We start from the raw sequence: 27,255 nt of genomic DNA, 5'->3' as shown, positions 1-27,255 counted from the left end.
TGTATAACAGGACTTACTGGGATATTTATCTATGAAATTTCTTAATTGTCTCTGCTAAATATTGGGGAAAAGAAACGAGCCCATGCAGCAGGACCCTGTGAGTGAAACATAGGTCAAAATGTTTACATAATTCTTACAAAAACAACACAGCGTCTTATGCAGACACAAGCTAGTACAGTTCATCTCGTTGAAACAGGGGATTAGGGTATCATCCCAACTTATGAGACATGATATTACCGGAAGTGGTCAGGTATTAGAGTGTTGAAGAACTAAGTGAACCCTATCTTGACGGCTCCACCTATTTCAATGTCAATAATTCAGATGAGCCAAAAAAACTCCTTTAGTTAAGATACTTGGTCTACTTTACCTGTTTGACACTTTGGAAAATGAACCAAATTATAATATAAAAAAGTTCCAACAGAATCATTGCTGCCGAAATTTTGGCATACTGGTGCTGAATTTTGGAGAAGCTTTGTTAACCTGCAACTGATTCGGCATTCTCTTTGATACAAACTCAGCTTCATCTAACCTTCCTCCCGCTTCTAATGCCATTTTCAAATTGTCAATGCATCTCAACTGTTGATGTTTTCCCCTCTCCACCAGTTCATAATACAAACCAAATGCTTCTGAAAGTCTCCTGTTATTACAAAGACCTTCTATAACTGTGCAGCACATTCCAATATCAACAGTTTGATGCTTTTCCAAACTAAATTGCATCATCTTGCAAGCCTCTAAAAACATTCCGCTCTGGCAAAGGAAATAAACCAAGTCTTCCATATCAACCATATAGCTGTTATCATATAGTAATACAAGAACTTGAAAAGCTTTACCTTGCATCCGTCTTGAAAACAGCAACTTTACAGTCTCTGTCGAAAGAATGATATTCAGTCTAATTCTTGTGTCCAGCATTAGAGTTACCAAACTGGCTGCTTCTCGGGCGCAACCCTTTTTCAGAAGTTCTGCCAGTATAGCATGAACAGAAGATGTTCGAGGGAGATGTGAGCTCTTCAGCATCTTCTCTAAGGTCAGGTGGGCAAGAAGAGGTTCACCCTTCTGCAAGAGACCAGCAATCAACGAGTCGTAGATCTCAAAACCAGGTTCGAAGTCTAATCTCAACATCAACACCAATAGCTCATATCCAGCTTTAAACAAGCCTTCCTTGCAGTGTCCTAAGATTAAAGTCTGATAAGCAGGAGGGTCTTGTCTTCCCCTTTTCAATAGCTGTCTAAAAACTCTCTCAGCTTTCTTAGTTTTTCCATTACCACATAAATACTCAAACATTGGATTATAAGCCGCAACAAGAGGCATACAAGCTACATCACTTAATAGGATCTCCTTTTCGGCTAGATCGTCAAAGAATTCCTCTGCCTTCTCAAAATTTCCTATTTGACACAAACTCCTAATTATAACACTATAAGTAGCTGAATCCGATGGTACATCCAATTCTGACAGCCTCTTGAACACATTCAAAGCTTCATCTATGTTTCCAGCGTCGCAGTGTGCATTTATTAGTGTGTTGAAAGTGCATGTATCCGGAGTAAATCTTCCATATTCTCCCATTCCCTCCAAAATTTCTTTTATCTTATCAAACTTCTGCAGCACAGAGAGCCCTTTAATTAAAGTATTATAAGTAATCTTATTCGGTTTCAAGCCTTTACAGATCATCTCTTGGAAAACAGCCAACGCTTCATCAATATCTTGCTTCATACAATACCCTCTAACCAAAGTAGTATAAGTAACAACATTAGGATTCAAATCCAAACTTTTCTTGCTCATACCTTTCACCACATTGTAGGCAATTCCGACCTTTCCCGCCCTGCACAATCCGTCAACGATCGTATTATAAGTGACAACATCAGGACCACATTTAAAGTGCTCCATTTCCTTGAAAAACCTAAACCCCTCATCAACCATTGAATTCATGCAAAACCCCTTGATTAAAATGTTAAAAGTATACACATCCGGAGTAACCCCAAACGTGCTAAGCATTTCATCGAACACACTCTTTGCCATATTCGTGCGTCCTCTTTTAAGCAAAATCGACAAAAGGTTATTGAATGAAACAACTGAAGGAGACACGCCAATGCTTTTCATTGTTTCAAAAACCTGGATAGCCTCTTGAAACAACCCAGCTCTTCCGTAGCTCCTTATCAAGCTGTTAAAGAACTTGTGCTCCAGCTTAACAGACCCATTAGACCTTTTCTCAATGGAAAGCAGTAAATTACGAGCTGCATTGAGATTTCTCCCTTTACCCAATATTTCAATCATAAAGAAAAATGACTGAGCATCGTGAGGGAAGCCCATTTTTTGAACCCAGTTGAAGAATTGAAGAGTTTTATAAGGGTTTTTAATGAGGCGAAGTGTTTGCAAAACGGTGGTTTTGGAAAGAGACGGAGATATAGATGAAATAGAGGATTCAAGCTCACTTGACCATGGCGTGGAGTTGATGACACGAGCCATAGTTTTTGCCCCCTTGGTTTTGGTGGATGATTTCGCTTCATCGCCCAATCCCTGCTTTTCTTCATGGGTGCCATCATCGCCATGGATCTTGATTCGACGTGAGGAGAAGCACCTTTTCTTTTTTTTTTTTTGCTTGAAATTAGAAGAGATTATGAAGAAGCCAAAAGAAATGGAAGCAAATAGAAGAAAAATAGACCTACCGGAGAAGAAAACCAAGCGGAGACTGGTAGAAAAAAGAGTTGCTGGCCGGCTCGATAGTGAGAACGAGGATTAAGCGCCATTTCCATGAACATAAAAATACCAAAACATATACTTTTAGTTCCTCAGTTAGCTGATTTCCTTAGTCACTTCGTATATAAATAAGGGTAAATTACACCGTTTCTGACTAAACTATGCTCTCTCTCCTATTTTAATCATTGTACTTTCAATTTGTTAATTAACTCACTAAACTTTTGAATTGCTACTATTTTGATCACTCTGAATTATTTTATTATTATTATTATTAATATAAAATAAAAATAGAAGGTGGTCGGATGTCGTCGTTAGGGGTGTAAACGAGCCAAGTCGAGCTCGAGTAGTGCTGAGCTCGACTCGACTCGAAAACTCTGAAATAAAACTCGACTCGACTCGAAAACTAGTGAGCTTAATATTTTCAAGTTCGACTCGAACTTGAAATCTTGAACTGAAGCTCGTGAGCAGCTCGAAATGAAAAAAAATCTTAAACTTAACTCGATTGAAGCCTCAAACTCAAACCTGGACCTTAAATACATGAAAATCTTATTGTATTTAAAAAAATCAATGCACAAATGTTAATATTATTAATAATTTATTTTTTAAAAAATAAAACATTAATATATTATGTTTTCGAGCTGCTCACAAGCTTTTCGAGTAAAATATCAAGTAGCTCATTTCGGCTCGCTAAGAACTCGAGTCAAGTCCATTCGATCCGAGTATTTATCGAGTCTTGATCGAGTCGATCTCGAGTAGCTTGCTATCTGTCTCGTCTCATTTACAGCCCTAATCGTCGTATATGGTGGTCGTTCGGTCCTAAATTCCATGGTTCGCTTCATCTCGACACCGTGAGTTTGAATTTGACCTCTATTTTGTCAGAACTTACTCTGAAGTCCACAAATTAGAGATTGAAATTGAGGAAGTCGAAGCGTTATAGTTGAGATTCACGAGTTTTGGGAAATTTTTTGGTGAAACAACTATCATATTCGGTCTCATGGGGTTAAGACGAACTTGCCCATGAAATTTATGATCGAACGACCACTATCTACAGCTGTCGATAGTCACCGACGGTGATGTAAGGCCAATTTATGTTTTTATTTTATATTTTCAATTATTTTATATTAAATAATAAAAAGTGTCATGTTATATATAAATAATAATGATAAAATAATTAAGAGCGATCAAAACATGAATAATTTAAAAATTTAATGAGTAAATTAAAAAAATTAAAAGTAAGGCGAGTAAAATAAAAGAGAAAGAATAGTATAATCTACCCTAGAAATAATTAAACCAAGACAGGAACAGCCGTTGGCTGATAAGAATAGTATAATCTACCCTAAAAATTCGCTATCAGCTTATAACCAATTCGCGGGTTAACTCAGAAATTGATTAATTTTTGTGTTCATTAAATTCAAATAAATTATATTTTAACTACTTACGTTATTGATGGTTATATTTTAGTCATTTAACCGTTAATTTTAATTAATTTAATAATGTGGCATATTAGTTAAGATGAGTCAATTTTTAATTTGGACACGTGAATTTTAGATATAATATTAATTTGATCTTAAACTTTAGATGAAATATTTTTTTGACCCTTAAACAATAGATAAATATCAATTTAACTATTAAATTCGACTAAAATCTCACAAAATCAACCATCACATATCATCTTTGTTGTCAATCACTGTCAACGATTATTGTTGGACCTTAAAATTTGTAGTTCACTACTTTTTCCGTTTCACCGGTAATATACTCATACTCAACAAATATAACATAGAATCTTTTGACTTACTTTAAAATAAAATCACAATAACAAATTTATAATTAATATTTCTTTGAACACATTTTATTTTTAATTGTAATTATTAACGGAATTGTTAATGAGATGATATAATAGAATATGATCGAAATTAAACCGATAGTTTAAAAATTAGGGTAAATTATACATTTAGTACCTAAACTATCAATTTTGGTCTGTTTCAGCATATAAATTTTTATTTTTTTCAAAATCATTCATAACGTTTAGTTTTTGTTTTATTTTAGTACCCCACCATTAAAAACTTAATGTGTTTAATACCTAAACTATTGATATTGGTTTGTTTTATTACCTAAACTTTTATTTTTTTCCAAAATTTAACGTTAAATCTTTAACGTGTACTAAAATGAAACAGAAAAGTAAATATTAGATATGATTTTAGTACCCCCACCATAATCGATTTCATTAAACATCAGGAATTTAGTAAACTAAAAACCTGAAATAAAAATACAACGTCTAACACAATTCTATGTACAACGTTAATTATCACAATTCATTTCTTCACTTCTCGTCCTAATCTCAACCGTTAAAGTTAGTTACTTAAATTTATTATCAGTCATAAATGTCTATAATAGAAAGATAAGGTCTGATGCTTATTATAATCTTATATTTTGTCAAAAAAATATATTATATAAGTGAGTATTAGCTCTCATGTGTGCGTATATATCCTAAAAGAAAATGGAAAAGATGATTTTTTACACCTAACAACTTTATTTTTTTCAAATCTTATTGGATTGGTTTTTTTTTATGTTGACCTCCCGATTTTAAGGCTTTGCCTTGATTAATTTGGATTCATTCACGTCACATATCTGACTTTGATATGTGAATCTTCCAACAAAGATTTTTTACATGCACTGTAACTCGAACTTAAGATATTGTTTAAACGATATCAAATTATTTAATACTTGAACATATTAGTTAAACTTTATTGGATTTTGGAACCAAAGGAATTTAGCATATGGATATCCTAATACCGAAATACGATAGACGTGCTCACATGCAATCCTAGGAACAACTTTTTTTTTTTGCTAAATTAAATCAATTGAAACAAATTAAGAACCATCTTTTAATGTAAGCCACAACCATCAAGATTCGACAGTTGCATGTTAATCTTCAATTCAAAGTTCACAGAATTGCACCGGTTTGCTTGTAAGTAGGGCAACGGGAGGTGGTAGAGAGAGAGAGAGAGAGAGAGAGAGAGAGAGAGAGAGAGAGAGAGAGCAGCTGCGACCATGTGATTACAATTCATGATTGATTGTTTGGAAAGAAAGGAAAAAAAGAAGAAGTAAAATCCACAATAGAATAATCCAGTCATGATTGTTTCATTAATGGTAACTTTGCCTTCTTCAAAACAGGAACTCACATGATGAGAGTGGGACCAAACCTCATGGAAGTGAAAGTACAAAGAAGAGAAACTATGGGTTTGTTTATAGGTTTCTCTTAATACACTGCAAGGAACCTTATCAGCTTAATTTGTTTTGTACTTGAGGGAGATTTGATACCACAACAATGCAGTACAATACAAATAGTAAGAAATATAAACATCAAATGACATAAATGAAGGGCCTAGGAGCTACAATTTGCTCAAATAAACTCTCACTGTCCTTTTCCTGACCCTGCTAGCTTTAGGTACCCATAATAATGGAGAGCCTAGTCATTAAAGTCTTTCAATGAATCTGTAGAGCTTTTGCAGCTTTAGGTACTATGAATTTTTTGGCCAAGAGGCGACCATTTAAGAGCATTCAATTCTCCTTAAGAGACAGAGATGAAGGTTATTGCCTTGAAATAAACCCTAGCTAGATCATGTAGATAAACACTCGGACTGGCTCTGTGAGCATTCAGCCTATATTATAATTAGCTGATCCAACATTTTCATGCACGAAAAACCTATATCTCATCATTCATGCATAACAATCTTACGAACTTTAGCCTTAATATAAGCACTGGGAACAAACGGATAGAAGAGAAAAGCTTAATTAAATGCCAGTGCCAACGATCCAGTTGGATTAAAAATTACATTATTTTATTAGCAAAACTTACTGAAAAAGTGAAAACCATACTGCCAACAAATGCATTCATCATCCATGACACTGAAAAGAAAACGCAAATTATAAACAGGTTTCGCTAACATAAACCCTTTATTTGAATTGTTTTTCCAAGTGTTTTCAACACATGACATCCTTGAGAAGCTTGTACCTGCGTGTCGTAGGCCTTGGAGAAGGGGTTCCACTGCTCTTTCCTTTGTAATCGCCACTCGCTTGCTTGATCTTGTCACCGGAATACTCGGGTCGGTTCATGATTCCGGCTTCGTTACCGGCTGACGATTTCTTTGAAGAGCTTCCTTGCTTTGGGCTTCTCTCTTCGCTCTGGCACCAGTCACACAGTTCAACCGGTTCCGCCAACTCGCTGTAGTAGTTACTGCAATACCTGGCAGAATCAAGAAATCGTTCAAGTTTCAACCCATGAAAACATTCATATATGCTAACAAAACCATTATGTTTGGTGGTAGTGGTTGTTATTGGGTGGTGCTAGGTGGAGATGGGTGTTATCTACCTGTGATGATGACGATGATGATAAGATTAATAAAGGGTAACTACCTATCATTCCCCATCATCATCATCATCATGCGATATATCCATATGTGTTTATACATACATATATGTTGAGATGGTGAAAAAGAGAAAGACCCATACGAGTGTTGAAATCGGTGCAGGCATCTGATGCAGCCGAAGAGTTTGTCAGGGAAACCGACGTCGCCGCACATGCAGCAAACAGTTTGAAGATCCACCATTATTGACGGCTTTGAATTCTGCTGAAAACAACGGAGAATGGAAGAAGATTTTGGAACAAGAAAGAAACAGAGATAACTAGGAGAGAAGCATAACCATATATATTAAGAGTGATTGGATTCAATTTCAGAGTCGGTATAAAAACACATTTTTCTTCTTTTATATAGAGACACTAAATTATTCTTTCAGAGGTAGACCACAAGTTGCTTGCAGTCGTTTTCAGTTACAGAGAGAGATTAACCTTCATTGTCGTTTTACGATTTTTTTTAACGTGAAATTTGTGTTTAACGTTTTATCTATTAATTTTTAAGGTGTTCATTTATGTTTTATTCGTTTTTAGTCATAGATTTTAAAATTTATAAGATAGGGTCGTTTTTCTTTTTGTTTAATTAAGATTAGGTCATCTCGAGATAACTGTCTTTAACAACAATTAAATATTTTGATATAACCACACATTTGGTCCATGTTATTTACATATTCTCTCAATTTAATCATATTTTTAATAAATTAAAATAAATTAAAATATTTTGATATAATCACATATTTTGTCCATATTATTAATTTATTATATTTATTTCTACCAATCAAAGAGTGATATGTGTCACCCTCTAGTTGATAGAAAACAAAGGAAAACAAATTTGAGCAAAAAAGATTCAATCACTGATCACTTAAGAAACTAAACATGTATCCAACCATTAAGTAAAGACAATTGCTTAGTTTAAAGTGGACAACATAGTATATATATATATTTTGTATCTTAGTATATAAATACTTAAATTCATAATATTTTATATATATTAAAATCAAAATTTATCCGTAGCACACAACATATGATATCCAAAATCTACCACACTCAAATGATCGCGTTCATTATTTCATATATCGCACCCTAATTGTGACATATCTACTACATTCCTTAATTTCTTGGTGGAAAAAAAAATACGTGAACAATCTTTTGGGGTTCAATTTTTTTATCTTCTCGGTTTTAAAGTTTCATCGTGATTTAATTCAAATTGATTCATGTCGCATATCTAATTTTGGTGGGTGAGTTTTTCAGTGAAAATTTTCTACATATACAAAAACTCAAATTCGAGACTTTACTTAAATAATATCAAATTATTTATCACTTGAACTAAATATGTCACAATTATTTATTCCTAACATCCTTAAAAAATAATTTATTCTAATTGCTTAAAAACAAATAAAATCACGATTTTAGTAAAAATATTAATAATGAGTTATATAAAAAAAATATTTTTTATTTTTATTTTTTATTTTTTATTATAGTTTAAATTGATATAATTGTATACAATAATAATTTTTTTTGAATTTATTATAGTTTAAATTGATAAGGTTCATATATAATTATAAATATAATTTAAATGTTATATTTCTAATTTATTACATAATGTATATAATGTATATTTTATCTTTTTAAACTCACTTTTTAACATCAATCCCAAACAATTAAATTTTAAAATATACTTTTATATAAAACTTTTAAAAATTAATTTTTAAAAATTATACTAAAAAAATGGTTGTCCCTTTTTCCTATATGTAATGGGGTAAGGGGTAGGTAAAATAGTAGGCTGCTCCCAACACCAGGTTGAGAGCAGCTTCCGTAGAAGACCTCCGAATTATGAAATGTCCTCCGTGGGACTCGATCCCACAACATCAAGGTTAAGAACCTTGTGCTCTACCAACTGTGCTGGATATTCGTTTTCTCAAAAATTATACTAAACTCACCCTAAATTTACCTGTCTAAATTCCACTAAAATCAAGAAAACCTGAGCCCAAATCAAATTGGGCCCAAACCCATTTCTTACTCAAGACCCATGTCAGCAACCCACCCTCCCCTCAATTCTGGGGTGGATCCAAAAAATCTAAATTTGTAGACACCAATAAAATAATTTCATATGGATTAAAAAATATACAAATAATATCATATTTATTTCGTATCAAAGCTTCGTCATAATTCAAATTCAATTCAATTTTAATTGATTTATTTAAAACTAAACAATTAAAATTTGTTACTATAAATTGTTTTTCAAAGGGTAAAGTACAAAAAGGTCCTAAGGAATGCTTTATTAAGTCATTTGAATATTAAAAGTTACAAAATAATCTTTTAACTATAGAGTGTTGTTTTGTTGAGTTCTTTGACTATTAGAAGTTACAAAATGATCATCCGACTGTCCATTATGTTCCAAACTCATTATTTTCATTAAAAATGTGACGTTTTTATGAGTTGAACGTTAACTTGCTAACTGTGATATAATAAAATCTTAGCACATAATCTCAAACGACTATCATATCTTAGTCATCATATTAACATCCAACTTAGACAACTATCAATTTTTAATGGAAAATGATGAATTTGAAACATAATGAATAGTCAGATGATCGTTTTGTAACTTTTAATAATCAAATGACTTAGCAAAGCAACATTTTATAATCAGATTACAATTTTGTACCTTTTAGTAATCTAGTACCATATAGTCATGAGACTATATGTGTACTTTACCTTTTTTTAAATGTTATCCCTTTTCGTCGTTATTTTTAAAAAAGATTGCTCACACATAGACATTCCCTTCCTCTATTTTCTTTTTTGGTCATCTCCATTGGAATTTATAACAAAAATTATTGTGTTAGTGGATCATTACGAATAAACATAATAAAAATATATTATCAATAAAAAATATTTAAAATATACGATAATTTAGAGATTTCAGAGACCGTTGTTTTTTAAGCAAACTCTAATCTTCTTAATTTGATTCTCAGTGGAAAGGCCTTTAGGTATGTTTACAACTCTATTAAATCACATACTTTATTTATTTCTTCGTCGTACCATAACATGGGAGTATATTATTTGATGCTGTATGTTTTTGTTTATCAAAGATATTATTTTATGCTACTATTATTTACTACAATATTTTTTTATGGTTATAGCCACATGGCTATGCACGTGCCGTTGCTTTGGGATCACCAAAGTTTATTTCACGTGATTCCGCCATAGTTCTTGCACCAATGGCAAAACATCTTACCACTCAAACTCATCATTTTCTCTGATCCCTTTTGCTCATCTGTCTACCCTCTATGCTCTTAATCTTTTATTCTATCATGGGAAAAACCAATTTCTATTCCTAAGGGCATCTCCAATGCTTCTCCACATTTGGAGAATATCTCCACTGTGGAGGAAAAACCCCCTCCAGCCCATCGCCACATCTCTCGCTACAGTAGCGAAACGTTACCGTCCGCGTCACATCTGGCACTGTACTATAGCATGCGCTACAAAATTTTTTTTAATTCAAATAAATTAAATTACAAGATAAAAAAATACATTAAAATTATATATATATATATATATATATATATATATATATATAAATACTAATTGTTTTGTAATTTTTCTGATTTTTTGTATTTTTTCTGATTTTTTTATATTTTTTTCTGATTTTTTTTAAATTCAAGTAGATTAATTTGCAAGATAGATAAAAAATACATTGAAATTAGATAAATAAACATACTAATATTATTATGAAATGTAATTTTTCGCATTGCTATTTATGAATGTTTTATTTTATGTTTTTTATCTTGATATTTATTAGAAATATATATGTTTTATTTTATATTTTTAAAATCAATATTATAATAGTTAAATATTATGAATAAAGTAGATTTAGTAGTAATGTAGAGATAGCGCTGGAGATGAATTACTATTTTATCTCTACAGTAGAGATATAGATGCGTTAGAGTAGAGATGAGCATTGGAGATGGCCTAAGAGCATCTCCAATGCTTCTCTACTTTGGAGATTCTCTAAAGTAAAGTCTCCAACCCTGCGCCAGAAAAAACACTATTGTGGAGAAATGCTACAGTGCCGCGTCACATCTAGTGTAGCATTGTAGCTTGCGCTACATTTTGCTTTTTTTTAAATTAAAATATATTAAATTATAAGATAGATAAAAATATATTTAAATTAGATAAATAATCATACTAATTTTTTTTTAATTTTTCGATTTTTTTTGCATTTTTTCTGATTTTTTTATATTTGTAAAATTAATATTATAATAGTTAAATATTGTGAATAAAGTAGAGTTAGTGGTAATGTAGAGATAGTGCTGGAGATGAATTACTATTTCATCTTTAGAGTAGAGATAAAAATACGCTAGAGTAGAGATGAGGATTGGAGATGGCCTAAGTCACTCCTCTAAACTTGACATTATTTTAATTTAATCAAATTTTATCTTAATTTATATTGATTTTTAAATTTGGTGATGTGCTATTTTAGCATTACAGTTCGATTTTAGTCTCTCAACTGTTAACTCCCGTTTGATTTTAGTCTCTTAGTCATATTAGGGATTTAAACAAAAAGGGTTAACAAAAATTAATGGCTGAAATACTAAAATAGAATGGACCGATAATATTAAAGATCATTTCCTTTTAATTTTTAAATTGATGACCAAAGCCGGTCATTCTTTAAACATAGGGATTATCCGCATAGTTTACCCAATTAATTAACCTAGTTTTTTCTTCTTAAGTTTTAGTCCGATAATTGCCGTTCCCAAGAAACAAATAGTAAGATGAAGAAAATGGCAGTTGTCGGTGATAGTATTTAGGTTAAAAAAACTCTTCTTCTACCAACTGTGTTTAAAAATGGTGGGTGTGGGGCATAATAAAATCACAGTCAACGTGAACAGATCCCGTTTCTCTCTTCTCTAATATTTTCCTTTTCCTTTTTTATTTAGCACGAACCGAATGAGTAATTATCGATATTATTTAAGCTCTCGAGTTTAAACACCATAAATATTAGATGTATGAACGTTCAATATCAAATTATTAAGTATGTTAATTTTATAACTACTTTATTATAATTACCCATATTAATAAAATAAAATAGAGAAAATAACCTCAGTGACCGAAAATGCATTGTAATATACGATTTTGACTAATTTTTTTGGATTTGTCAAAATGACCAAGTAAATCGCAATGCGATCGATAGTTCGCAACGCGATCTCCGGTATCGTAAATAAGTTTCCAGATTCGAATTCGCGCGGACGTGTCGAAGACACGTATTACCACGACCACGACCACGACCCAAGACAGGACGGCGGTGGCGGCGGCGCGCGAGAGTCTCCCTTGTTCTCTATCACTCAACAAGGAAGTGGGAAAGCCAAGCCTTAAATACCATTCCCAATAGTGTTTCCAATACTATGTGGAATTAAGCATTACCAACACTTGTTTCTAAAACCATTACCTTCATTGTTGTAAGAGTTTAATTTTGAAACTAAAAAAATATTTATTCGAATAAATAACTTACCCTTTGAGGACTTTGATGGAAGAAAAATATTAACCAAACAAATGCAAAGGAGACAATGATGGAAGTTTTCAACTGAGGATGCTACGAAAACTAGCTGATAATGACACAAAGGAAACATATCGAGTTGTTTGGTCATCATCTACTCTTTGCAAGTAAGTCATTTGAACACTATAAGAACCAAAATCAGAGTTAGTTTTAGCAATTACTTCATTTATGATCAAAGTCCTCAAAGGGTAAGTTATTTATTCGAATAAATATTTTTTTAGTTTCAAAATTAAACTCTTACAGACAATGAAGGTAATGATATTGGAAACAAGTGTTGGTAATGCTCAATCCCACATAGTATTGAAAACACTATTAGGAATTGTATTTAAGGCTTGGCTTTTCCACTTCCTTGTTGAGTGATAGAGAACAAGAAGGACTCTCGCGCGCTGCCGCCGCCGCTGTCCCGTCCTGTCTCGGGTCGGGTCGGGTCGGGTCGTGGTCGTGGTCGAATCGCAACGTGAACTTCGCCTGTCGCAACGAATTGGAATGAATCGCAACGCGAACTTCGCCTATCGCAACGATTTGGAATGAATCGCAACGCGAACTTCGCATATCGCAACGAATTTGGAATAAATCGCAATGCGAACTTCGACTATCGCGTTGCGAATCTGGAAACTGATTTGCGATACCGGAGATCGCTTTGCGAATTATCGATCGCATTGCGATTTACTTGGTCATTTTGGCAAATCCAAAAAAAGTAGGTCAAAATCGTATATTACAAGACATTTTCGGTCACTGAGGTTATTTTTTTTTCTTTTTCTTTTTACATTAGGTAATAAAAGAAAAGTGGTCCCTTTCAGCTTCATTGCAGCACCATGCCTGCCTGCCGGCCTCCATACATATATATCTCTTGAACATGAAGTAAGCCATTTACTCATCTTAGTTTTCATGTAAATCTGGAAACTGTTAATAATATATATATATATATATATAGTTATGTACACACACCAAGTTGCATCAACTCTTTTTTCTTTCTCTCCCATCGCTTTGTCTACATTTAAAAGCTTAAAAAATTCAGAGTTGTGGCAGAATGACAGAACAACTCTGACTACTAACGTTGAAAGGACCATGCATGTGTTTGAGTAAATGTTAGTGATACAATGTTTGTTCTTATAACCTAAATGAAAAGGTAAAAGCCGGGATAACTAAGATAACTAGGTTTAGGTCTACTATATTTGCCGTTAATTGTTGTTAATAGTTTTTTATCTAATGAATTCACCTATTGATTTAATTGTACACATTATGTATATGATTTAATTATTTAACTTATGCACGAACTAAAATGTTTCGGCGTTTAAAAGAATAATTATTTTTTCTAGTGATTCCGAGTTTGAGCACCAACGACGGCAAAGTAATTTAGTGTAAATTGTCAAATAATTGAATCTTTAGAACAAATAGTATCGCTCGTAATCGTTCTATGTTAATAAAAATTTACACACAACTATAATCTTTTAATTTGATTGTTTTCATTAGACTCATCACCACTCAATCTATTATACAATGACCAAGTCTATTCATCTTGTCGACCTATAAAAATAATCATTAACACCTTAAGCCTAACACTAACCTTAAGGATTCGTATATAAATTATATGTAAAATATAGCTAGGGTCTATCTCTCTTCCCAAAAAAAAAACGTCTGATTCTAATACTATTGTTCATCATTTTCTCTTGTTTATTTATCTTCCCTTTCACATTTAGAAAACCAAACCATTGATCACGATTCTTAACTCAAATCAAAAGAAACGAATAGCTTAAAACTACGACAACTCATTTTCTTCCATCAACAACAACCTTCTTGTATTAGGTAATCAGAGAGAAAATCTAAGACATAATATAATATAACATTTAGAAAGCAAAGGCGAATGTAAGTTTAATTTATGCCCAGAAGTGCCCAGCGCATGGCCAGTAGTAACAGCAAGTGGGGATGCCACCCATTTCTCCATCAAGCCAACCATCCATGTATTTGTTCTTATTTCCTACTAGTATTAGTTAATTAATTTACTTTTACCACAGTATATATTATATTATAAAACTATGCACAGACACATGCATGCATGAAGGGCTGCATTTACAATTAATCTTTTTTTCTCTATTTTTATAAGTAGATTACGGATCCCGTTAAAAAGAAAACAAATACTCTTCTTGCACGTTCCTCTGCCCCCTCTTCCCATCCATATAATAATCACTCACCTTCTCTGGGTATTTCTTTTAAGGGAAAAAGGATTCAGGTATCAGTGTATAGTGTGAGCGAGAGAAGAAAAGATGGATATGTACGGGCTTTCAACTTCGGAACAAATTGATATTGATGATCTTTTGGATTTGTCCAACGATGAGCTTTTCCCCTCCGCTTCCGATTCCACCAACATTGACCAATTCCCTCCTTCTGAAATCACTTCCGCCTCCTCCTCCTTCGCGTCCGCCGTCGCTCCCACTTTCTCCATGGACTTTACCCACGAGCTTTGCCTTCCCGTATGAACTTTGCTCCCGGTTAATTCCATTTACGTTTTGTTTTAAGTTACAAGATTAAATTGTTGTGTTGTGTTTGTTTTGTTTGTTTACAGAGTGATGATGATGTGGCTGAGCTGGAGTGGTTGTCGCAGTTCGTAGAAGATTCCTTCACCGACTTCCCATCGTGCACGCTCCCCGGAATCTTTAACCCTAGAAATGATCATCATAATCACTCGTCGTTTTTAAGCAAAGCTCGAAGCAAGCGGTCGAGAGCGGTAACAACAACTACACTTAACGGAACAAACTGGAAGACGGACATGTCGGAATCGGCGACGGCGGCTACTTTAACGGGAAAGTTGTCAAAGACGAAAAGGGAAATCCAACAACGTCAAACATCCCCTGCGGCAGAGGGAGGGGTGAGACGATGCTCGCACTGCGCGTCGGAGAAGACACCACAGTGGCGGACGGGGCCACTAGGACCAAAGACATTGTGCAACGCGTGTGGGGTTCGTTATAAATCGGGTCGGCTTGTGCCTGAATACCGACCCGCGGCAAGTCCAACATTCGTGCTGAGCCAACACTCGAACTCCCACCGGAAGGTGATGGAGCTGCGGAGGCAGAAGGAGCAGCAGGTGTGTCGTCAGAACCACCGTCAACAACGTGACTTTGAGGTGTGCTGACGTACGAAAGTTATTGTAATCACGTTCAATGGGATAGCAGCGTTTCGAGGCCGTTTTGGGCTTTTTACTCCCCCCCCCTTTCTTTTTTGTAGGAATTTTTTTTTCGTAAAACAAGTAAAAGTCATTAAATATTTAGCTTGGGTTTCAGTTGAGCTACCAGTTGCTTTAACTCTCGTTGAAAATGAAAGGGTTACGACGAATAATAGTGACTTTCCACGTGACGCACCGCAACACATAGGCAGCTGAAACGGAACCCCCGCCACGGAAACGTGTAACTTCAGAACAAAGTGTCCATTTAAATAAAGAATATGATTGATAATTAAAATGGGAATAATCAGCTGTATCGGTTCAAGTGGTAAAATACATCTTAAATAAGGTTTTAAGTTTTTGTGTATGTGGAAAATTATTATTGGTAGATTTATCCCTCATAATCAAGTGTGCGACATGAGTTTATTCAGATTAATCGAGTCAAAACTTTTGAATCGAGAGGGTAATAAAAAATCGGAATCAGATATGATAAATATGTGATACAAAATAATTGTTGGATATGTGTGAATGATGAAGGTAAACCAATTTTAACGAACTAAAATCTCTTATGTTTCTTTGTCTGTCCCTTTAATTGTGTGTATTTGCTTGAAATTGTAATGTTGGTGCGTATGCTTGAAGTAAAAGACGAGTTCTATATCAATTAACATTAAGTTCTACGAAGGTGGATGAAATGTAGATATTATTGTATCAATATTGTTCATTTGTTAAAATCTGTGATATATAATACTCTTGTTACCTTATATCTTTTTAAAATAGTATGCAACACTCTTGTTACCTTATATTTTTTAAAATAGTATCCAACGATTACGAGGTAATATTTTATAAGTTTCATTTGATTGGTGGTAATTTGTGTTGAATATCAGATACTTCTGTCTTTGTTTATGGGAGATCTTCGTTTTGCGAGTTTAATCTGTTCAAAGACGATTTCTTAAGAAATGGGTTGTGGAATCGCTGATCAAATAATTTCCCTGGAGATATCACGGTTGGCCAACGAGAAAGATTGTGCAAAAGTTTTTGGGTTTTCACAAGCAAAAAGAGGCCTGCTTTAAGCTGCTAGCTTCGAGGTGTACTTTTATGTATGCTGATATTCGATCTGGTGTGCAGAAATTGGACTTATCTTTTCTATCTCTTTTCATAGCCTATCTGCGTGATTTTCTTACTATTCAATAAGGCTTTACAATTATTCTCAAAAACAAAGTTGTGCAGTTGGTTCTTGACCAGAATAGAAACAACTTTGCTGACAAACTACAATTAGAAATTATGAAGGTAAAGGAAGGGAAGGTAGTAAGATCCAATGCGAGCATATTGGAGAAATCAAATGAAAATCCATTTATGAATCAAAATGGGGGGGGGGGGGAAACACAACGTTTAACTTGGTTTGGTACTGTTAATACAGGCAGGCAGTGAAGGTCCCTCTACTCCTTGCGAACAAAATACAACTTGCCCATGACATGGAGAATGGCAACGAAAGCAATGAAACCAATGCTCATGACAAGCACCACATTTGGGGAGATCTTGAGTCCCGGAGCATCATCTGTGTAAAACTGAAGCATTGTGCCAGCAGCTCCTCCCGAGGCACCAGCACCGCTCGTCGTTCTCCTCCTCCGCATGTTTGCAGCGGCCGCTGCACTTCCTCTTGGCGGTGCTGTTCCAGTTGCCATTTCTGTAACAACCGACTTTGATTTTCAATACTGGATAAACATATAGAGAAATAGTGTCTCTGAATTCAGCATTTCCATTATACTTTCGAAAATAATTATTTATCACATACTATTATCGCTGGAATCAAAATTGAGTTTCAGACCGTCAGAGCAAAAATAGAACAAATTTTCAAGGAACACACGAAAGTTTCAAAAAAGACCAGATGATATAAATAAATAAATTTTTTTAGAGGTGACTAAGATACCCAATCCACAAAAGCTCCGTTACGAATTAATTACTAAAATTGAAATCAACATACACCGAGTTCATATCAAATTGTGCAGAAGATATACAATATATAATCAATTCAAAACAACCAAAATTTGATCTAAAATCTTTGTGCCCTAATTGAAACACCAAAAGAGATAAAATCATAGAATTCAACCAACCAAATTTTAACATTCGATCGAATTAAAACATATTTCAATACAAGAGGTATACGCATGTACTAAACCAATCCTATGGTAATCATATATTAACGATATCGGAAAACCCTAAACTTGAAGATCTTAAGTAACGAATCATAAAAACGATGTATAGAATGCAGTGGATCGATCTTAATCAAATCAAATCAGATGTGAGTAGGAGAAAAACCCATCGTCTGTGCGAAAAACAGCAACTCTAGTATAATGTCGAAGAAAGAGAGGGAGAGGATAAACTCGCCTGAGTCGACTCGGAATTCGGATGCGCAAGCTCTAGGACACGTCTGTAATATCTTTGCCTCGCACTTGTCCCGTCTCCTGTATTTTTTATAGGCGGAGTAGCTGTGTATTTCCACGCAGCACTTACAAATCAATTTCTGCCACGTGTCCTCATATCCGAACAGCTCCAATTGTTTCCAACGCGTTAAATCCAACCCATGTGGGCCAAGTTTACCCAAATTTAAAAACCAAAGAAAATTTACTTAGGTCTGTTTAGTTTACATCATATTTCATTCCTGCTGGTAATCTTTTTTTTCGGGTAAATATACCCATGTTTGGATGGAGTAAATTCCTAAGTGTAGGGAAAGAATGAATACCAACAGATGTATTTTTTTTCCTACTTTCCAGGGAATGTCATACCCTATCTCTCTTAAGTATTTACTTATTCCCGATCTCCGTTGTCTAAAGTACCATTCTCCCCGTTTGGTTATAGCCGAAAGAAAATTGTGATGAGGAGAATGTCGAGCGTAATTTGGAGGAAACACAATGTCTCTTCTTCTCATAACTTAAAAACGTGAATGGTAGAAGAAAAGAAAGAAGGAAATTTGGCTCATTACTTAATATAAAGAAAAGTAAGCTGAAAGGCTTAAATTTGGAATCCTCCGAACTGTCCAGCCGGTCTGAATTAGATTCCGAGATCAAGATTATGTAGAAAGCTGCTAAGAGGGAGGCAGTAGAGACGCTGGAATTGGGTAAAAAGCTGGGGATTCAGGTAATTGGAAATGAACTTGAGGTAATTAAGGATTTGACTCTACTAGAATTTAATAGTAAGCTCGATTAGAGGGGGAGGAGAGGTTGTGTAGGCTTTTTTTGGGTGGTAATTCTGGCTGTATGTTTTGATGTTTTGTTTGCTATTAAAGGTGTTTCAATGGGGGTAAAGGGCTCAAGGATAGTTTATCCCATGCTACACCAAATCAATTTGTAAATCTGATGTTCATTTTGGTGGAGTTGTATTTTGCTTCTAAGGTCATTTCCAATACACAGTACTTGAAACCAAATTGTTAAGGTTTGTACTAGTGTAAGCTTGATAAGACGATTGGCCTCGATTTCGATGGTTTTATTTTGATTGATCATCTTGCGAAGGAAGGTTCTTGGCTTTGAGTGTGAAAGTTTTCTGGTTTTTGATTTGCTACCAAGGTTATGGGTAACTTTGTGGGTAATTTTTCTGGGATTAGTTATGGTTTGGGAAGTTTTAAGGTTTGAACTTTGTTTTGATTTTTACTCACCTGCACATAATTCTTGAGTAAGCAATCTTACATTGTGATTGGAGTATTCTCTGAACTGTTAAGAACTTGTAGTTACTGCTTTTACATTTCCATAGGTATGTGGAAAATGGTTCATTTGCAAACATTATCAAGCCAAATAAATTTGGGTCGTTTCCAGAATCTTTGGTCGTCGTTTATATTGCTCAGGTTTGTTTTTATTTCTGCATTTATTGCTTCATTTTGCCGTAAAGTATCATTGAATATGCTGCTTGTTAATCAGGTTTTGGAAGGTTTGGTTTATCTACATGAACAAGGTGTTATCCATCGGATACTAAAGGTGATAATATTCTGACGACTAAAGAGGTAACCCAACAATTATTTTTATATCCTTAGTGAGTTTTATTTACTATTTCAGGGTCATTTTTTAGTGATTATATTGTGATAAATTTGAGCATGGTGACAGATATACCGTTTGGCCTTCTTAATATTGGGCTATCTAGACAAGTTGAATTTGAATTCATACGTTTCCTTTAACTTTGGCTACTTATGTGCTGAAAAATATGCTAAGATAAATTATATTTTATCTTCACAAATTTGTGTTCAGATTGGTTTTGATTGTTGTGTCGCTAGGTGTGGAGTGTGGACTTTCTTGGTTTCCCCCACAACTTACCCTTGACTTAATTTCTCTTTTCAGGGTCTGGTAAAACTTGCAAATTTTGGTGTTGCAGCGAAACTAAATGAGGCTGATGTTAACACACACTCAGTTGTTGGAACACCATATTGGATGGCCCAGAGGTATTGATAATTGGAATGTGGCTATTAATTGTCTATCCTGTTACTTTTCTCCATATTTTTGTGTTTGTTATTTTAGGTATATATTGGATGCTTTTCTTACAGGTTAAATTATATTTCAGGTGATTGAAATGTCAGGGGTTTGTGCGGCTTCTGATATTTGGAGTGTTGGTTGTACTGTATTTTTCTAGGAGAATCATTTTGTAATACCCCAACCCATACACGACCCGGATACGAGTCCGAGGTGTCACATTGACTTTTCAAAACATGTACTTGTATAAAATAGTGAGTAATTTAAAACTTTTATAACCTTAAAACTTATTCAAAACGTTTACAAAACTATGCAGAGCTTATACAATATATATATTCTTTTGATTACATGCCAACTAGAACTTTATTTATTAAAATACTTATTATTCATCTCTTTTCTGATCTGACACTTGGTAAGGAGAACGGACCTGTCTTGCTCCACATTGCTCGTTACTCTTCTCGAAACCTACATGTGAAACAATCACACGCTAAGTCGTTGACTTAGTGAGGCATATAAACATGTAATACAACTATAATTCATATCAAATGCATGAGCAATTAGTATTACAATCATATCATATAAAAGCACATATATATAATTTCTGCAACATGTACACACATGCAAATATATCATTATCAACACGTTTAACATTTCTCATTCACTATCATTAATCTTTATAATTTAACACTCTTATATAAACATTTGTCTTTACCATATCATGCATTAACCAAGCAATACACCATTATGTAAATCATGTAATCTATTCCATATAACAAGTCACATATACATATCACATTTAGTATACTTGTTTACTCTCTTTATTAACCCATGTACACTATTGAGAACTTAAGGTATGTGAGTACATTGAGGTTGTGCACACATATGCTGTCACCACAGCTCGATCAATGTCCCGCAGGACCTATCCAGAGGTCATAAAGATCCTCGGTAACTATCCAGAGGTCATAAAGATCCTCGGCAACTGTCCATAGGTTCCGAAGAACCTAGGTGAACTGTCCATATGTTCCTTAGAACATAGGTATACTGTCCATATGTCTCGAAAGACATAGGTAATTCTGTCCATATGTTCCGTAGAACATAGGTACCCTCGACTCTTGGCATGCCAACTATACCCCTAGCTCTCATGACACATAACATGGGTATTATCTTTTATATCCTTTTTCATATTCATGTAACCATATCATATATTCATATAAGCTCATGGTTTCCTTTACATATACATGTAATCAAGTAGTTCATATCCATTGTAACACCCCCAACCCGTATCCGACCCGGATACGAGTCCGAAGTGTCACATTGACTTTTCTAACATTTATTCGTATAAAATAGTGAGTAATTTAAAAACTTTGATACATTTAACTTATTCAAAACGTTTACAAAATATATCAGAGTTCATACAATTTATATCTTTAGACTACATGCCAACTACACTCTATAACCAGTACATATATTTTATGATCTGATATTTGGTAAGGAGAACTGACCTGTCTTGCTCCGCATTACTCTTTACTCTTCTCGAAACCTACGTGTGAAACAATCACACGCTAAGTCGAAGACTTAGTGAGGCATAAAGAAAACACATCTAATGGAATTCATACCCACTAATCATGCATGACTGTTTTATGCTATCAAATTATACAACTCATTTACATATACATCAACATATATTTGTGCATATTATGTAACAGATACCATTACCCCTATCACAGATATATCATATCATGCACACATCATATCACAAATCATATACATATATCACATACATTGTTCTCATATCACCAATATCCATACCTGTAAGCATATTACTTTAACATTCATAAATTTGTATTAATGAGTTTATTGGCCCATGATATCATATTGAGAACCTAAGGTATCTGAGTATTGTGAGGTTTGTGCACTATGCTGTCACCACAGCTCGTATAAATGCACCGAAGTGCCGCGTAGAATTGCACCGTAGTGCCATATAATGATGTCCATAAGGACCACATAGAATTCCTTAAGAATCATATACATATGATAGGGATCATATATGTGTCTCACCAGACTTCACACATGTTCCAAAGAATATATATATCCCGAAGGACCGCGTAGAATATTATCCCGAAGGACCGCGTAGACCCTCTACTCTTGGCATGCCAACTATACCCCTAGCTCTCAAGACACATAACATGGGCATTTTCTTTTATACTTATCATTTCACATAACACATAGTTCAATTACTCATAGAACATTTCATATGAGTCACATTTACATGTCACATAGCTTATATACTTTCTCACGTAGTTACATAGATCCATATCATATAACATATATCACAAAGTGCACATAATCACACATATCATATCATATAGCTTAGATCATTTCTCAGATATTCATATAAACATACATATCATATCTTGTTCACATATGATCATATATGCTTCATATAACACATAGAACACTTTCTCCTAGCTTATATCAATTTTCAGAGTTCTTTCATATTACCTGATGACATATATCATATAGATATATAATAACGGATATCATATTATCTACCTTATGCTCTATTTCTTTGTATTCCCATAGATTATAAATTATGCTGTATTTCTAAACATATATCATTTAATAGTATTTTTATTTAGGTACTAATTTAATCTCTTTACTTAATTCAATTTCATATATTCATTATAATCTTTTCATATAGCTCCATTATACTAATTCTCATAATAAATCATACCACTAAGTACTTGTCCAACTCATGTTTCCATTATGCATATACTGTTACCCATGTTTACCTAGTTCATATCACTTCTTATAAACTCACTTTCATCATATTTTCCTATTATTACGTATTTTATCTCATAACCATGTATCCACATAGTCTTATATTTCATTATCATATTACATATATTTGTTCTCCTATGACCCTTAATAAACATCTATTTCTATTTCCCTACATCTCTCGACTTATCTTCTATATTCCTATAATTTCATAACTTATTTTATATCATTTTCCCTTTTTATTCACATAAACCATCTATTTATTTAGTTCAATTTCTCATGACTTCCACAATACTCTTTAATAAAACTTTGTAGCTTTTCACTTTAATACATAAACCATAGTTTCCTTTAATTTATCAATATTCTCTATATAACTTATGTATCCTTATTTATGCCCTCGAATTCATACTATTCTCTTAGAGTCTCCTAACATTTCTCGTATAATCACTTATACCATATCATATAACTTATACTTGATTATCTTATTCTCTCATGTTCATTTCATTTCTTATGACTCTATCATATAACTTATCTCATGTTCTTCCATTATTACATATTAAAGTCTTACATACATCATATAGCATATACAAAGCATATCATTATCTTTAGTCATGCATACATACAATCAATGTAATACAGATAATCACATATAATTATAACCACACATAATCATGTCCATGACTTCATGCATATTACTCTAGGAAATAGACTCATCGCAAGTCTTATTTCCATTAAACACTACATATCACTAGTATGCACTCACCTGGCCTCACTAGTCAATTTCAATCTCTTATCTTTCCCTTGATCGATCTTACTTGCCAAATGTTCCGGAATTGCTTTACACGCAGAATCTACATAAATGTACATTTTGAGGCAATCATTAGATACCTACACCTTGTAATTAGATACTAGCAACTTAAACGAACTTATTAAACTCATATTCACAATTTCCTTTAGGGGGAATCGGTTCCCTACTAAGGGGTATCGATTCCCTCATGACATTCTGGAAATTTTTGTTCGTTTGAAGGGGTATCGGTTCCCCTTGAATGGGTACCGATTCCCCTTGCCCAGAAATCATATTTTTAACTCGAAAATTACTTCATTTCTTCTTAAACACTTCATATATCATCCCCTTTTCATTCTTAACTCTAGTGCACATACTTAAACCAATCTATATTCATTTATTTCATCTTAAACCTCAAAATCCTATCTTCCATATGAGATTCAAGAATCATACCAAATTTTCAATGTGTTCTAATTCCAATTCTAACACTTCATACTTCTTAATTAGATTGATGACAAGTCAAATTCATCCATAAAACTTCAACAACCATACCATATCAAAATTTCATCTTAAAACTCATATTGCAAATTCCTTCATAATTCCTTTATCTTATTGTTTAAATCCCATATAAGCTTTCCTTAAGCTTATTTAATACCCAAAGAATCAAAACTAAGCTTAAAACTCAAGAATTAACCAACTGAAATTAAACTTACCTATTGTAGCTAAGCCCACGTGAAGAAGAAAAAGCAAGAAGAAGAAAGCTTCCAGATAGCTCTTTTCCCACGTTTTTCACTCTTATAAAAGGGGAAAGAATATCTTTTAAAGGAAAAGACCATAATACCCTTAATTTCCTATAATAATTACTAAATAACCTTCAATATATATTCAAATAATCATTGAATTATTTCATTCTTCTACTTTAGTCATCAAATTCTAAAACTTTACAATTTGATCACTAACCCGGTATTGAGGATGTTACATCCATTCTCATATGAGTTCATATCCATATAAACATATGATTCACTTTCACATATCCCATATACTTTCTCTTTCATATAACTCATGTCTTGTGATCATGTAAACACGTATCACATAAAATAACATGTCAAACATATCACACGACTGATATAATATTCTCATATATTCATGTAGTTCAGTATCACATATCATATGAATCATATAAATCATGTCACATATACTCATGCATACATAAAATTCACAAATCAAATAACATTTTAAGAGTTACTTATTACCATAGTAACTCCGTCACTGGCTCATTGCAAGCCAATGCTTATTCGATAACATAAGTACAATGAAATTGCACTCACCTGGCCTCACTAGTCCATTCCATTCTCTTATCTTCCCTTTTTATCGATATTACTTGTCAATGATTCCGGAACTCGTTTAGGCTCTGAATCTACATAATTATACATTTTAAGACAATTATTAGATACCTACACCTTGTAATTTGATACTAGCAACTTAAACGAACTTATTAAACCAATATTTACAATTTTCCTTTAGGGGGAATCGGTTCCCTCCTGTGGGGGTATCGGTTCCCCCATGACATTCTGGAAATTTTATTCGCTTGAAGGGGTATCGGTTCCCTTTGAATGGGTACCGATTCCCCTAGCCCAGAATTACATTTTCAGCACGAAAAATACTTCATTTCAACTTAAACACTTCCTATTTCAACCTCTTTTTCATTCTTAACTCTAGTACACATACTTAAACCAATCTATATTCATTTAATTCATCTTAAAACTCAAAATCCTATCTTCCATATTTAATTCAATAATTACATCAATTTTGCAATATGTTTCAAATTCAATTCTATTACTCCAAATCTCTTAATTTAACTATTGACAAGTCAAATTCAACTTATCAACTTTATTTCAAGATTTCATTCAAAAACTCAAAATCTTTAATCTCTCCTAATTCCACCTTTGTTTTTAAGATGATTTAAGCTTTCCTTAAGCTTAGTTATCATCTAATAATCAAAACCCAACCTTAAAATCAACAATTCATTATAAACAAAGAAACTTACCTTTGGCTCTTGGCTTCCACGTGAAGAAGAAGAAGAAAGGAGAAGAGAACTCTGGAGAATTCTCTCCCTTTCCACGTATATAATTCCATTTTTTTAATTCCTTAAATGATCAAATGACCATTTTACCCTTTATTTCCTTTAATAATTACTAAATAACCTTCATCATATATATCCAATAATCATTGAACTATTTCATTCTTCTACTTTAGTCATCAAATTCTGAAACTTTACAAATTGGTCACTAACCCATAATTTGGGATGTTACAAATCTCCCCTCCTTTTAAAAAAATTCGTCCTCGAATTTTCACTACACATCCTGAGAAGGACATATCTTCTAACGTTCTCATGCTGCTTTCTGAACTTAATCTTTTGTATCATCTTTAATAACTTGGTTCTTATCTTTCCAATTATTCGACTACCTTTTTACTTTATATCTCCTATCATGTCACTTATCAGATAGACAATAACATTAATTCTTATTACTCAAACTCATAATTCAATCAAATTCCTTGTAAATCTTCATTTTGTCTTTCAAGAATCACCAAACTTTTATTTCGTCCTTACTTGACTGACTCCAAAACTTCCTTTAATACATATAAATCTTTATTCATTTCTCTGACTACATTCACTTGACCAAGAAACATAACCTTAAATCTTCATCATAACTGATTAAACATACACTTTGCATAACTAAACAATTTCTCATATTACCTGACATACCTTTCTTACTTCTGGTTAAACTTATAACCTATATCTCAACATAATCTTTATCACGTCTAATTCTTTAAACTTTTATCCTTTTATTTCCTTCATAACTCAAAATCTTCTTATACACCAATCATATCTTTCTTTCATGTTCACATACTCTTTTCCTATCACTTAAACTCATCTCTGATTACCAATCTTTATTATATCTTTATAACTTTACTAATCACTTCACTTATACAGAACCTCATTCTTATCGTATCTTGCTTGTATTTTCTTCCATCAAAATTTTATTTAAAACACATAAATATTTATCTCCTTGCCTATATCATATCTATATGATCAAAATACACAACCACATCCAGATTCGTATCTCATTTGATCAACTTACTTTATGTTTCCTTCAAATCTGATAATTCTAACATCCATGCCACTATAGCTAATTAATAACAACTTTTCAATCTAGGGCGTAAGCCCTGATCAAATTAATCATACACATCATTTCAGTTAAAAATCAACCTAGTGTAATTTACTTATTGAACCCATACTCTCATTCATATACATTATTATGCCTTGTCTCCTTTATTACCTTTCATTTCAATGATTAAAATACATAACCATATCTCAATCCACACCATACATAATTAGCTTACCCTGAAATCATCTTCAAATCC

The 27,255-nt window shown here is 33.4% G+C and overlaps 4 protein-coding genes across 4 annotated transcripts; 1 reads left to right on the top strand and 3 right to left on the bottom strand.

Moving 5' to 3' along the window:
* Nucleotides 1-233: 233 nt before the first annotated feature.
* On the bottom strand, nucleotides 234-4,904 carry LOC120128476 (pentatricopeptide repeat-containing protein At1g02060, chloroplastic). The gene is made up of 3 exons (XM_039146165.1): nucleotides 4,896-4,904; nucleotides 2,661-2,791; nucleotides 234-2,572 (listed from the first exon to the last, which is right to left on the bottom strand). The coding sequence occupies exons 1-3, from the start codon at nucleotides 4,902-4,904 to the stop codon at nucleotides 424-426; spliced, it is 2,289 nt and encodes a 762-aa protein (XP_039002096.1). The 3' UTR covers nucleotides 234-423.
* Nucleotides 4,865-15,832, top strand: LOC120128526 (GATA transcription factor 4-like). Its single transcript, XM_039146199.1, has 3 exons — nucleotides 4,865-4,869; nucleotides 14,910-15,130; nucleotides 15,223-15,832. Exons 2-3 carry the CDS (start codon nucleotides 14,924-14,926, stop codon nucleotides 15,787-15,789), a joined length of 774 nt encoding a protein of 257 aa, XP_039002130.1. The 5' UTR covers nucleotides 4,865-4,869; nucleotides 14,910-14,923; the 3' UTR covers nucleotides 15,790-15,832.
* Nucleotides 6,589-7,414, bottom strand: LOC120128527. The gene is made up of 2 exons (XM_039146201.1): nucleotides 7,204-7,414; nucleotides 6,589-6,937 (listed from the first exon to the last, which is right to left on the bottom strand). Exons 1-2 carry the CDS (start codon nucleotides 7,299-7,301, stop codon nucleotides 6,676-6,678), a joined length of 360 nt encoding a protein of 119 aa, XP_039002132.1. The 5' UTR covers nucleotides 7,302-7,414; the 3' UTR covers nucleotides 6,589-6,675.
* Nucleotides 15,833-17,142: 1,310 nt separating the features above from the next.
* Nucleotides 17,143-18,265, bottom strand: LOC120128528 (protein transport protein Sec61 subunit beta-like). The gene is made up of 2 exons (XM_039146202.1): nucleotides 18,202-18,265; nucleotides 17,143-17,500 (listed from the first exon to the last, which is right to left on the bottom strand). Exon 2 carries the CDS (start codon nucleotides 17,496-17,498, stop codon nucleotides 17,253-17,255), a length of 246 nt encoding a protein of 81 aa, XP_039002133.1. The 5' UTR covers nucleotides 17,499-17,500; nucleotides 18,202-18,265; the 3' UTR covers nucleotides 17,143-17,252.
* Between the last annotated feature and the right edge of the window lie 8,990 nt (nucleotides 18,266-27,255).

Source organism: Hibiscus syriacus, unplaced genomic scaffold (assembly GCF_006381635.1).
Source record: "Hibiscus syriacus cultivar Baekdansim isolate YM2019G1 unplaced genomic scaffold, ASM638163v2 tig00110481_pilon, whole genome shotgun sequence".
Classification (NCBI taxonomy): domain Eukaryota; kingdom Viridiplantae; phylum Streptophyta; class Magnoliopsida; order Malvales; family Malvaceae; genus Hibiscus; species Hibiscus syriacus.
The sequence above is the reverse complement of the archived record's forward strand: the minus strand, read 5'-3'. Positions and strand labels throughout refer to the sequence as shown.